Below are 15,014 nucleotides of genomic sequence, written 5' to 3'. Positions count from 1 at the left end.
TTAATGTGCCCAGTGTTACAACCATCCTTCATAAACACTTACGTATGGGAAAGGTTTAACTCGGTGGGTGCCATACAACTTGAATTAAAATCAAGAGCAGATAAGAGTGGAATAGTGTCAAGACATGCTTAAGAAGTTTCGAAGTGGGGATTCTAGGAGGGTTTCAGATATTGTGACGGGTGATGAGACTTGGATTTACCAGTTTGACTCAGAGACAATGCACCAGTCGTCTGTCTATCTGAGTGTTTCCTGGTGAAGCACCTACTCCTGAAGAAGCTGTGAATGACTACAAAGAACTGTTAAGTGCAGTGCTTGAAACCCTGTAGAACCAGTGCTACTAGAATTGGTTTAGGAGGATGAGACGCTGTGTGGAATGTCGGAGAGAATACTTTGAAAAATTACAATAGTTGAAATAAAGATATGTGTATCCAGAGCTGCAGGTTTCTAGTGACCCTCGTATAATGAGTGTTCATTTACGTTTAGAAAAAGAAACTCAACGTCAAACCTTTATCAGTAATCGAAGAATCTTTCTTCTAAATGGAAATGAAATGAAATATTAAATTTTACATCTCACGGTTACATTTCGTAGGCTAAAGGAACGGTGATGATGAGAATGGATGAAATGGTGGAATGAACGAAGTGAGAGGAAATGAGAGAACCTCGAGAAATCTCATGCACATGATGTTTGTCTACCACAAAGCCCACTTGATTTCTAATTCCCCTATTAGGCTTGGGAAAGATATATATATATATATATATATATATATACTTCTGCAATATTTAAATATAGAATTTGAACGTAACAGCGATAAGAGATAGAAAAGAGATGCACATTTTTGTTCTTTCTGCTAAAGTTCTCCAGATAGCCACATCCCATATACAAAATAAACTGCATGTCTTATTTATTTATTTATTTAAAAGAATACACACACACACATTTGAGATTTTTTTTTTTCATAGTGATACAAGTTTTAGTATTCTTCATTCATAGACTTTCACTTTGTGATGTACAACTATATGCAACGGACTGAACTACTTCAACTGAATCAAACCAGAGGACAAAAGAAAATTTCTGAAGCAGTTAGGTTAGGACTGTGTGAAGGTAGCTGAAACACCTTTCAGCCAAACTGAGCAACATTGTTATCAAGTAGTATGACATTTGAATTTTAGACTTCCAAACTATGCTATGCGTAAGTGTCGGAAGTCTTGTAGAACGGTTTTGTCCATCCATATGGAGACCGGTATCAGAGCAAAAACGGTAAGAAATAAGATGTGCGTTTTTTCTTTTCAATCAATTCAGCATCCAAAGGATAGGTTCTATCTCCTACATTAACTAATTCTCTACTCAAACCAGAAGTGGTTCAAATTAGTCATTTCCATTTTAGACGTTTATCGCCGCCATAGAACGGAAACGATAACAGATAGCAAGAATTTTTTTTTAATGATTCAGCGTTTCAGGACAACATTTCATGATTATCAACAACACCTTACCAAAACCAGAAGTGGTTCAAATTTACGATTACTTTCGGTTTCAACGTTTATCACCATAGAATGAAAATGGTAACAGATAGCGAGAAGCAGGTTTTTGAAAACATTCAGCGTCTGAAGACAACATATCATGACTATCAACAACACTCTACCAAAACCGCAAATGATTCAAATTTACTCAGTTCCAATACTGATTTCCGTAGAGGAAAAAAGTTTTTTTTTTTAATCGATTCAACGTCCCAAGAGTAGGTCTCACCTGCTCCGTTAACCCTTTATTCAAACTGGAAGTGGTTAAAATTAGTAATTTTCGGTTTCAACGTGTATTGCCATAGAACGAACACAAATAACAGATAGATAGCGAGAAGTGTTTTTTCACAAACGATTCAATGTATCAAGACAACATATCACGACTATCCACAACACCCTACCGAAACCGCAAGTGGTTCAAATTTATTGTTACATCCGGCTTCAATACCAGTTTCAATGTTTATTGCCATAAAACGAAAACGGTAATAGCAAAAAGCTTTTTTTTTTTTTTTTTTTTTTGTAAAAGATTAGTCTCAAGACAATATATAATGACTATCCACAACACATTATCGAAACTGCAAATGGTTCAAATTCGTCACCCATTCTCTTCAAAAAGTTCTGCTGACAATTTTCTGGGACATTCAAAAGTTCTCTTCGTGTAGTTTCATCCACCTGAAATCAATATTACTGAAATCAATATTACTGCAACCCTTACGACAACATGTTAACAAGTTGCATCACGTTCTTAATATTAAAAATAAATAAATAAGGTAAAAAAAGTAAAATAAAAATGAAGTAAGTATCCTTTCACATGGTGAAGTACACAAACTTGAAGTAGTGTATCTGTAAGTATTGGATGCAATAGAGTAGTAAGATCAACCATGGAACAGATTTCTCAGACGCTGAGTCTGTGCTAAAAAGCCATTACTCGCTGTTCCTTATTGCTTTTCTTCTATGGCATAACTTCCAGTTTCAGTACTTATTCCGTAGAGCAAAAACTGTAAATGCTATCAAGATGTGATTTCTTTGCAATCGATTGTTTTCTAGGAATAGGTTCTATCTCCTCCCTTAGCCTTCTATTCAAACCGGAAGTGGTTGAAATAAACGATGTGTGTTTTCAACCTTTATTGTCATAGAAGAAAAGCAGTAAGGAACAGCGAGTAGTGGCTTTTTAAAACAGACTCAGCGTCTGAAAAATCTGTTCCATGGTTGATCTTACTATTCTATTGCATCCAATACTTACAGATACACTACTTCAAGTTTGTGTATTGAATTGGCATAGTTGAAAACCTTAGCTTCACTTTGTGAAAGGATACTTACTTTCATTTTTATTTTACTTTTTAACTTTATTTATTTATTTTTAATATTAAGAACGTGATGCAACTTGTTATCGTATGAGTTGCAGTAATATTGATTTCAGGTGGATGGAACTACACCAAGAGAACTTTTGCATGTCCCAGAAAGTTGTCAGCAGAACTTTTTGAAGAGAATGGGTGACGAATTTCTTGAGTGGCAGAGCAGCAGAAAGTTTACGTATCATATTAAATTGTTACGGACGTTGGATTCTTTACATACCATATTAGATTGTCTCGTTTAGTGAGTTAAGAGTAACATATAAAACTCACCTCCTGTCGCTTTGAGGACGTTTCTCGTGTGCATATGAACTGAGTTATTCAAAGGTGACACCATTCTCTGGCCCTTCTGCTTTTATGTCAGATTCTTGGACACGCATCGTGCATTGACTTTGTAAAGCCACTCATAGTACCCTATGGTGCACCGTAAGAAATGTAGAACTTTTCAGCCAACCTTCCCAGAAGGATCCGTCAGATATTCCAAACTGCTTCTGATAGCATCTGACATTGCAACGATTACAGGTCGACAGAAACAAGGCCAATAGATAATATTTACCCAGCCCTCTTCAAAACTTCCATCATTTAGCGATGCAGTCTTTCGCAGGCGACACGAAAACTTTATATATCTTTCACCATGCCATTATAACAGATGATCAAACTAATCCGATTCCTACCGTTCTATAGTGAAGTAAGTATTGCATGTCAACTGACAATCTGCTATTGGCACACTTCTACGAGAGAAGAAAAAATCTTGTTCCTAGTTCTTCATATAAATCTCTGAACAACAAGGAAAAGAACCGGCCATCTAACTACGTTACGAAAGCACATAAGAGCTTGTCTTCGGGCAGAACATCCATCCATATATATATATATATATATATATATATATATATATATATATATATATATATATATATATATATATACTGATTAACGTTTTACGTAAGAAGTAACACTCGCTTATTTCCAATATCTAAAAGTTCGAAGTTTTTTTTTTTTTTTTTTTTTTTTAACTATTACTGAGGTAAATAAATTACAAGAGGCATTGAAGGCTGAAACTAGTGATTTAATTAATTAATACGCAAATAAATAATGCATTGGTTCCATTAATGAAGGAATAATAAGTTCTATTATATGAAGGATAAAATACCTTTAAATATTATAATCCTATAAACTAAAATTTCCTGGCGCTACGCCCACAGAGGGCTATAACTGGCCGGATGGCGTACGTTCAAGCGGGTAATACATGATTAGTATATCTCTCCTAGTGCCCTCATATCGCTTACCTCTTCATTCAGGTAGCGTCCCCATTTATACTATAATGCTCAGTCAACACTATGTCCCATTAGAAATCCAACCCGGAACCAAGCATACTAGAAGGACACGCACCAACCATTCGAACACGTGAGAGTTCTAAGACTGGATAGTGACTAAGTGTTGGAGACGGTATAGGAGAGGGAGAGAGAGAGAGAGAGAGAGAGAGAGAGAAAAGAGTATACTGAAGAAAAGAAGAGAGAATGACTGGACAGATTATGAGGCATAATGAAATCGCGCTATTAGCTATGGAGAAAATGACAGAAGGAAAATACCTAGAGAAAACCGCGACTGGAATAATACCGACCAACTAATATAAGATGTAGGAAAGAAAAGAGTACAAATAAATAAAAAGTCTCGCTCAGGATAGGGACGAGTAGAAAGCTGTGTCAAACTAATCGAAAGATTGTTGACTCCAGTAGAAGAAGATTATTTCAATTTACTGTGTACTCGTAATATGATTAAATATATAAATAATACCTGTATCCATACAAGGTTTGCATTTCAGCTATTTCAGCTTTTAGTCTTTCAACTTCACTTCTTTCCTTCTGAATTCGGGACTGAAGTTCCGACTGAAGGCCTAACAGCTCCTTATGCTCCAGCTTTAGAAGAAGTTCTTGCTGTAAAAGTTCCTGGAAGCCTTGTTCTTCGACAGAGACAATTCCTAGAAAATTTAATGGAAATAGTTACTTGTAAATATATGGCTTCTCATGTTTACAAGATTTATTCGTCACACACAATAAAACTTCACTTCTTACGTTTTTGCTAAATTATTCAAATTCAAAAATGGATTTCTGCTAACATATGGAACTAAAAATCCATGTTAAAAGAATTTCTTTACTTAGTTTTTACACTTAATGACTAAAGTTTCCTCCTAGCAACGAATCCATATTGGTAATATAATTTATTATCTACCAACATTTTTTTTATTATTATTATTTTAAACGATTTACTACATAAAATACCAGATTATGCCTTACTTTGTTGTCAAATTGTTCTGAAAGAAATGCTTATGCAATAAGTGCAGATCAATAAGTACCATCGATAAACTGCAACGATTTAATAATAATAATAATAATAATAATAATAATAATAATAATAATAATAATAATAATAATAATGATGATGATGATGATGATGATGATGATGATGATGATGATGATGATGATGATGATGATGATGATGATGATGATGATGATGATGATGATGATGATGATGATGATGATGATGATGATGATGATGATGATGATGATGATGATGATGATGATGATGATGATGATGATGATGATGATGATGATGATGATGATGATGATGATGATGATGATGATGATGATGATGATGATGATGATGATGATGATGATGATGATGATGATGATGATGATGATGATGATGATGATGATGATGATGATGATGATGATGATGATGATGATGATGATGATGATGATGATGATGATGATGATGATGATGATGATGATGATGATGATGATGATGATGATGATGATGATGATGATGATGATGATGATGATGATGATGATGATGATGATGATGATGATGATGATGATGATGATGATGATGATGATGTCGTCTGGCTGGGAGCATGTTTTCTATTTAATAATTCATGTTTTAGAATCGTGGGATGCATGCGGAATAAATATTATAGTTTTGATATTGGAACAAAAATGATCGCTGAATAGATTTTTGAAGATACTGTTTAAAATGTGCTGTTAAGCGTGGAAAAATAATAATTTTCTGACATTTATGTTGAGAATATTTTTTAAATTATTATTTTCCCTTGTACCAATTTTTATTCTCGAGTATTAAGTAAGCACACACACAATATATTTTAATGCTTGTTGCTAGTTATTTTGGAGCAAAATGTTAATGGAATGAAGGTAATGTTAAAAAAATGGAACAGCACCAAAAGAACCCAACTGAACTCGCTGGGACTCTGCACCAGAGATCTGGTTCCACATTGAGTCACCGTGTTCCACCAAGAGAACTATGCCTTCAAATTTGCATAGCCTAGAGCCTTTCTATATCAAGTGTGCCCTCGGAAAATATGTGAAAGACACTTCGGCCCCAACCTCGCCGCCCTCTTATGGAGGAAACCTTTCCTTTGCTTTGGGGAAAGAAGTGAATGACCTCGGCTGTGTTGCCAATTTGTAATTCAGTCGTTTGATCTTGACAAGTAAAGATTGTAGGCTACTTAGAATGACAGCCCGTGAAATAATTCATTATAGTAACGATATCCACATCCAACTTTTGAAAGACTCGGCCAGAGCAACTTGTCTCTCCTCTTTCGAGGGAGGTACGGGAAAACACACACCGACAGCAGCAACAGCAGGAGCACACTTGAAATAGAAAGGCTCTAACAGCCGCGTATCCGTGCTGCTAGACTAGCAAGCATACGATGTACAAATCGCATATTCGAGTTCCTCCTCTAGAGCAGTGATGGGCAAATGCTGGCCTACGAATATTTTCATCTGGCACTCGAAACTCTAGGATTTGTTCTTTTTTTAACTCCTTGCATAATAGGAAGACTATAGTTGGTCATCATGATCACAAATACCTGAACTGAGACTTGACTTTTAACTACGAAAAATTTTGCATAATAACCTCTTGGTCATGAAACTCATTCTGCAATGTAAAGTCATTGGTATTTGACTGGTTTTTAGAAGAATGCAGCTTTCACATGCTTGAGTCGTTTCTGAGAAAATCTTTTAAAAACTCACACCAAGAGTAAACCACCTCTTCTCGATGTTTTCCAGACATGGCTGTTATGGCTGTTATTGAAAAATTGAATAAAATATAAACAAAATTGTTAAAGCTGTTTTGCAGAAAATTACAAATTTTGATTTTATCCCTACCGTAAACTACCTTTAATTTTAGCGGCAGGACGAAAATTCGAACCCTCCATCCCAACCCTGGAGAATCACATAAACATCTTAAGTTTAAAATTTGATCTCGATACCGTTCAACAATATGGCCTCTAGACGAATGTACATCAGAATGAACGAACACACAGACGAACAGATGCCGAAAAACGAATTTTTCTGTATGTGCGCCATGAAACGTGTAACTGCCAGAATCACGAATTCGATTCTTTTCCAATATCATCATGCTTTCTTCTTTCCTTTCGTCGCTCGAAAGTAAAAATGGCAAGAGAAATGCATTTTCAAATTTTCAGAAGAAAAGATGCCAGCAAAGTGGCCTTCCAGAACAACAACAACAACAACAACAACAAAAAGTGTATACACAATCTTCACGTATTTTAAATATTCACTGGAAGTGTATCATGAAATTATTACATATACTGTTACAAGTGAAAACTTTAAAAGATGGAAACCTACGTAGGGAACGTAGATGTATGAATGAAAATGCGGAAACACATGACTTAAGAAATAAAAACTGACCTGTCTCTTCCACGGTTTTTCCTTTGTTAACTGTCACACTATCGACCACATCCGGAGGCTGCGAATAAACAACCGTCGCCCGAGCATCTTCCTCTTTTCCACTACTATGTTGCTCAACACCACTCTCACTAGAAGTAGCAGCATCTTCCTCTGCTTTCACCTTCTGTTCTTTCCCAACAGCTTCCTCTACTTTCTCCACTTCTGCCTGATTATGCTCTACTGGCTCCTGAGACTCAGGGGCAGCGACTTCAGCTTCATTTTCCGTTTGAGACACGGTAACAGTCTCTTTTTCGCCTTCCACCTCCTTCTGATCTTGCTTCACCGGATGATCTTCTACTTTGCCTCCTGGCTTCTCCTCTTCTGTTCCTGCTTCAGATTCCCGGCACTCTTCGGTGTCTTCATCTGTCGAAGATTTTGCCTTTTGAAGAGTCAGATCGATTTTAAATTCGTCGTCCGAAGCTTTCTTCTCCTCCGAACTTTTTTGGCGAATTCCTTGAGCCTTCTGCACCATTCTCAGTTTCCGCTGAAAAAATAAGTCAACAATTAGGCTATACTAGAATTTCTCTTTTCTTTAATATAACAGATAGTACACAATACCATCTAGTGTGACCCATAGATCGAGAAGTAAATTTATGCTAAAGCATTTACAAAATAAAAATTCGAAACCCAGGTATTCTCATTTTTAGCGTTCCCACCCACTTGAAAAATCATGACAGATTAGGGAATTCAGCTTACTTGTAAGAAGTCCTGAAAAAGCTAGGGAATTTCATGAAAAGCTTAAAAAAGCCGGGGAATTTAAATGCAAATTTTTATTTCTTACAATCCATTTCTCTTTTTGCCTTACCCCGCTACTTAGTAGCGAATATTTTATTAAAAAAGAAGTTTGTTTAGTAGAACTTCTATACTTACACACATACTATACACATTAACATGTATAGTAGATGAGAAACCCCCTTGGCTGGGAAAAATATAGTTGCTTTTTTACATCAGACCTGGGGATATGTAAATCGTTACCTGGAAAATGTAAAAGTCAGGAAATTCGTGTTTGCCAAATAAGTGCAAACTGATTTCCTAACTATAGGATTTTTAATACCGTAATTCAGATTTAAAATTAAGAACTCATGCTTACACGCTAAATAAACTTACACAATTGGAAAATGCTTCTTATTTGACTTTCTGATTTTTTTTATTTTTTTTATTTTTTATTTATTTATTTATTTATTTATTTTTTTTTTTACTATCTTTTTAAACGTTCTTGTACGTACACGATGGAGTAGAGGATTCTTAAAAGAAACATTGCATTATTCATGCAGTACACGCAGTGACAGTATGGAAAATTTCAAAATATAAATAACTAATAAATGACTATACTATGTACTAACGGCTTATAAAGGATAAGTAAGTCTTTGTGCCTCTAAAGCTTTATAAGGAAACTAGTTAAAATGTCTGTGTTTGCATTTTAGGAGAAATAGGTTTATGGAAAATATTTAAACTCATTTTAACATTAAAATATACATTTCAATGAAAGTCTAATTATAAAAGCTAATAAGAAACTCTATTTTTGACGTATTTTTCCAACTCTCCTATCTCATGGGGACACATTCCTTAATTAACGTGACATGACAAAGCCTTGAGGCGGGAGTTATATTCCAAGATTAATTTCAAACACGTAAGTCGATTGCCGTAATGTGACCACAAACAACAGACAACGTCTACACCAATGTAGCGAAAAAGTGTAAATTGCAATTTCCACCCCTTTAAAACCGGAATTTTCGGAAATGCTAGTTCGCGTGTCTGTTTATTTGTAATGAGAATTTTATATACATATTAGGGATGGCCAAAAATTTTCGGATCCGGATATCTCGGATCTGGATCCGAAATTCGAATCTCAGATCTTGATTCGTATCCAAACCTACATCTGAAATTGTGATGATAAAATTGAATATCTAAAATTCGTTAAAACTTTTTTTTAGGATTAACTGATATAGTAGGTTGCTGTGCTTTTAAATGTTTCCATAACACGTTTGTGTTACCTTTGTTCTTTATTTTATTTTAACCTTGCAATATTTACATGTTACACTTTCTGTCGAAGTCTCTTTAGTAAAATGTTTCCCAGTTTGATTTCTTCCCATTTCAGAGTATAGTGAACTGTCTGAAAACTGATGTAAATGGTAACAAATTCTTCTGTTTAGCTCCTCTTCGAAACTTAATGTTAGCTTCACATTGAAAATATTTATTTTATTCTTAGAAAATAAAGTTTCTTCTTTTCTCGTATACAAATGAAATATCTTTTCTAATCGCAGGGATAGTAGACAAAACAAACTCTTTATTAATAGTAGTTTCTGACTCACGAGTCCAACAACCAACAAATGTAATAATGAATATCTTTCACTTCGAAGGTATATACAACAAAAAATATAGACTGGTTGGCATGGAACAACAGTAGATTTTTAAACATACACACGAGAATTTCGAAGAGCGATTAGGTTGTGTTCGTTGTATGACTTTATTACCTAACTTATGGCTTGCCCTTCTGAGGTCGGGAGTTTGTTGAAGGAGTAAATACAGGGTGTCCGAGAAGTCCTTCCCTGATTACAGAAATTGATAACTCAGGCTAGAAATAAGATAGAAATATGAAACTGGTGTTGAATTGTTTACAAACTATAAAAGTTTTTGTCTGTGTTAGGTTTGTTCTGTTCTGTTTTACCAAGTCTCAATTTTGTTTGTTTTAGGTTTGTAGGACGTAAGTAAGAAGCCCAAGAAGCCATGCCAACCAACCAGGAGAAGGCACAGTGTGTCCTGTGGTACCATGAGACACGATCACCAACCACGGTGCAGAGACAGTTCCAGACAACATTTGGGAGGACTCCACCTGATGTCAAGAGCATTAAAGCCTGGTATGAGAAGTTCAAGAACACAGGGTCGGTTGCTGACCTTCCGAGGTCTGGTCGACCAAGAACCTCAGCAGACACGGTGGAGGCTGTGCGGCAGTCTTTTCTGAGAAGTCCTAAGAAATCGGTGCGCAGGGCCTCACGTGAATTACAGATGCCAAAAATGGGGTTATGTCAAGGATGAGGTCTACCGAACACGTGTACCAGATCTTGAAACCCTGCAGCAACGCATAACCACAGTCGTTGCATCGATCCCTCCAGTGATGTTGGCTAATGTGTGGATGGAAATTGTATATCGCCTAGATGTGCTACGTGCTACCAAGGGTGCTCATGTGGAAGTGTACTGATGTGACCAAAACTTTTATAGTTTGTAAACAATTCACCACTAGTTTCATTCTTATTCCTAGCCTGAGTTATCAATTTCTGTAATCAGGGAAGGACTTCTCGGACACCCTGTATAAAAGAGATTTCTGTTATTTTTTCTTCACCCTCCTGGCTTCTTTAATCATACATTGCAGGACGTAACCAAAACATATCCATGCATCGTATTATTGAAGTGTTTTGTGTTTTGTATATTAAAGTGTTCAAAAATATTTAACATATTCGCATTTGTTCATGTGATCTCAGGTTCAATTCTCGGTGGGAACATACATGAGAAAATTGAAAGCTGAAACAATATGAAAATAGTATATAAAAGTCAGAAAAATTGATATTGAAACTTTAGCTATCTATTGGGACTGTAGTTAAATTAACCCACACGTTTCGTAAAGATATATTACGTCGTTATTGTTTATTTACTATAAGCTACCAGATACATCCTCAGAGGCCATTTTACACTGTAGTAATCAACAGATGAAAACATTGGAAAAGGAATGAAAGGAAGGTCTCCAGAGCCTTAGATCAAGGTACTAACCTAGCATTTGCCCAGTATAACTGAGGAACAACCCTGGAAAATCCTCAGTCAGGATGGCTGGTCTCCGAATTCGAACCCGGTATTATCCAATTGCGAAGCAAGAATCCTAATAAGTAGCCTGAGCTCGCTCCGTATTATTATTATTATTATTTAATTAACGTAATGTTTTAAAATCAGTGCAAATTAAACCGCACTTTCTTTATTGCTGATGTTATAGTTAATAAGCCTACATGAGACATCAGTCCCCTATTATTAAGAAAGAATACTAGAACTGGAATTCAGGAAGCGGGGGTGAAGAGATTAATAAGGATGAAGAAACTATGTACGATACAAAAACTGAGAAATTATGACTTCGTCACAGATATATTCACTTACATACGTCAATTAATAATTCTCTGATACAGTGCACTCTTACTTTCTATAGTGGTAGGAAAAGGCCCGCTTTTGTAAACGAACACACTAAGCACGTGCGTATAGGCGCAATGTCCGTGCAAAGAAACATAAGTAAAACTAGAAAAAAGAATAGGGTAAGCGAGGGGAAAATGATAAACCGCCCTTCAACTTAAAAAAAAAAAAAAGAAAACTAAAAATAACTAAACTTAGAGCTACGAAAGACGCGAGGCGAATTTTATTGAAAATATTGTTTTTCCCTAGTGATTAGTTGAGCTAACTATGAACATGAATTAAAAAGAAAACAAGTATCTAGCTCTGAGTTTCCCAAACAAGTTGAAAAGAAAATATTGGATAAAAATTTAATAATAAAGAAGCCATCTATGATAATTAAAACAAACTAAATTCTTGGCACGACAGTCTTTTGGTTCCTACCAGCGGGCTTACGTTGAAAGTGGGGATGTGTAGTCAACGCATCGACACCCGAAGTCCCTAATGCCGGCATTCTAGACTGCAGTCCGCTACCTCTTACTTAAGATAACTCCCCAATTGTCCTCACGATGCTGGCTCAACATCGAAATTGTTGAGTGCCTCTCCGAGAATTGAACCCATGACCACGGGCACCTAAGGCACGCTCTCTGTCTTCTATAGACGAAAAGCTATAGTTACCCACATTGTCTAATACAGAAATAAGTTCTGATTCTCTAATAGCTGCTGATGGTGATAGTCAAGGTTCACTGAAGCATGATCCCAAACCCAAACTGAGATATTGATGTCACTGGAACGCCCGAAAAGTCATTGTGGGTAAGTGAATTGCCCATTTGTCAGGATGAAGGGCAATGGTGATGTGAAATGCGGGGCTGTCAGAGGTACTACTTATGATAATTGGATTTATAATATTCTATGTTGCCATAAACCCTCTTCAGGAACAAAACTGTTAATCAGCTTTGAAAATGTTACATAAGGAGTTTTATTGCTATCATTAGGTTGCATTAGGAATTATCGGATTTATTTTAACGCTTAACTTTTACATCTCTTCTGATTTACGAATATTTAAATCGCGATTATCCCCTTAAGGTCAATTAGTGATATTTTAAATCATTTCGAACCAACTTTATATATGGTTAGTCTTGTTATATGGGAATAATTGAGACCAGAAGCAGTCTACAGGCTAAGTCCAAAAGAATCTTGGCCGACCTCCTGATAAACCACGTCTTTCAGCAAGGTGAATTGTGGCAATCCGATACCCACATGAGAAAATCTTCGGTTCAGTGTGAAAGCTTCCATAAGAACCAGCACTCTAATCAGTGAAATGTGCTTTGCTAATTTTTATTCAATGTGAAAGTACCTAATTTATTGATAAAAAAGAAAAGGCATTTATTTCAAAGAAGTCGCCATTACAGTTTTCGTATTTGAACACAACACTCATGAAAAGTCATGTTAAAGCGCAACTTGCCCCTGAAAAAGAATATTTATCTGTTTTTAGTTTCTCGTGTTCCCCAAAGTACCGGTACATGCGGAATTAGTGCTCGCCTTCCGCTCGCATTACCTAGGTAAAACGGCTACGATCCTGGTACTAGCGCTTGTTTCGGTGTCCAGATCTCAAAATATTTATCTTTCAGCCTGATTCTATGTATGAATCCGAAATTTCAAATCTAGATAAGGGGCACCAAAATTCATAGTTTATTCTCGGTGCTCATATTGTGATTTACTAAATAATTATTAAATCTAATTGTAAGGTATACATTTGATATTTAGAGCAGACTGAGCAAGATAAATATACGTAAAAACTAGTCAATACTTGTCTTAACTGTTTGTTTTCTTAACTGTCAATGAAATAGGTGTATTGAGGAATTTTAAATATTCGAGTTTTGTATTCCGGTTTCAAATATAAATATGTGCGTATTTCATCGGTCGTGCAACCGGTTCGACATTCAAATTCTCATCCGGGTCAAATCAGATTATTTTTTAGTAAGGCAAGAATTTGATCTTTAGTGTAGAATGAAGGAGACAAATAGACTTGTCAATATCCGTCTTAGTTTTCTGTTTTCTTATTCACTATCAGGACTTCGTGAAATTACTTTCGGTGAATTTTTGATATTTAAGTTTATCACAATTTGGGTGGGATGTGGGTTTGGATAAGAATCAAGATCTGAGATCCAGATCCAGATTCGAGATTTGAGATCCGGATCCAGATCCGAAATCCGAGATCCGGATCCAGATCCGAGATCCGGATCCAAATCCGAAATCCGAGATCCGGACCCAAATCCGAATCCAGATCCGAGATTCGAGATCCGGATCCAGATCCGAGATTCGAGATCCAGATCCGAGATTCGAGATCCGGATCCGGCCATCCCTAATACATATTTCATCTCCCTAACTTGAGGGCCTCATCATATACTCTATTTACCTCATTAGTTTTGAACCCCATACCCATTTCAGATACGCTCTTTAATTAAATAGTGATTAAAACCTAGCTCGAGGTAGATACTAAATATGTTTCAAAATTAATTTGGAGGTTTTCAGTCATTTTCCCGTGATGCGATCACAAATAACAGACAACGTTGCTTTCAATACGGAGGAAAAAATACCAGAAAATGTATCTTTGCTCTCAAAAAGGAATTAATTAAAAAAAAAAAAAAAAACGCAGGGACACACGTCCGCCTATTTTTGATGAGGGGGGTTTTAAGCCGAGTTTCATCTCCCTAACTTCATTGATTTATGTCATACTCTATTCTGGCCTGGGTAAAACATTTGAATCACCTTTCCACATTTCTTTCTCTTAGCATACACATTTTTAAAAATCATTTCTTATTCATTGCTCTCGTAATAAAAAGAGTTTTCTGTCTAAGTATCACGTTTCTACATATATTAACATGGCCTGGATTTTTAGCGAATCTTTTCGTTCTTCCATGTAATCGTACATTTTGTCCCCTTCCTCTTAAACATGAAGAATTTTCGGAAACTTTTTCTTTCTTTTACTTAAGAGTTTTACTTCTAACTCAAGCGAATTTTTATATTAGACATTTTTTGAATAAATAATGGGAAATCGGCCCCTCACCCTTTTTACAAGCGAAATTTTCGCAGACGCTGAAAAAGTTATTTAATTTTTATTTGAGAGTTTATATATATCGATTTTCACATCTTATACTTACAAATCCTTATAATGAGCACTTTCTCGATAAAGACATGGAATCTTAAATGTTATAGAATCGACCCTAATTTT

At 35.8% G+C, this 15,014-nt stretch overlaps 1 protein-coding gene across 3 annotated transcripts in view; it reads right to left on the bottom strand.

Moving 5' to 3' along the window:
* The window catches only part of Rlip (Ral interacting protein), a 213,112-nt gene that overhangs the window by 10,217 nt on the left and 187,881 nt on the right, over positions 1-15,014 (bottom strand). For all 3 annotated transcript variants that reach the window (XM_081736141.1, XM_081736142.1, XM_081736143.1), the window contains 2 exons: positions 7,595-8,117; positions 4,662-4,845 (listed from right to left, as the gene is read on the bottom strand). In XM_081736141.1, coding sequence (XP_081592267.1) covers positions 4,662-4,845; positions 7,595-8,117 — 707 coding nt within the window. The remainder of the gene's footprint in view (positions 1-4,661; positions 4,846-7,594; positions 8,118-15,014) is intronic.

Source organism: Thermobia domestica, chromosome 13, assembly GCF_964235325.1.
Source record: "Thermobia domestica chromosome 13, izTheDome1.hap1.1, whole genome shotgun sequence".
NCBI lineage: Eukaryota > Metazoa > Arthropoda > Insecta > Zygentoma > Lepismatidae > Thermobia > Thermobia domestica.
This window is presented reverse-complemented; position numbering and strand designations above follow the sequence as displayed.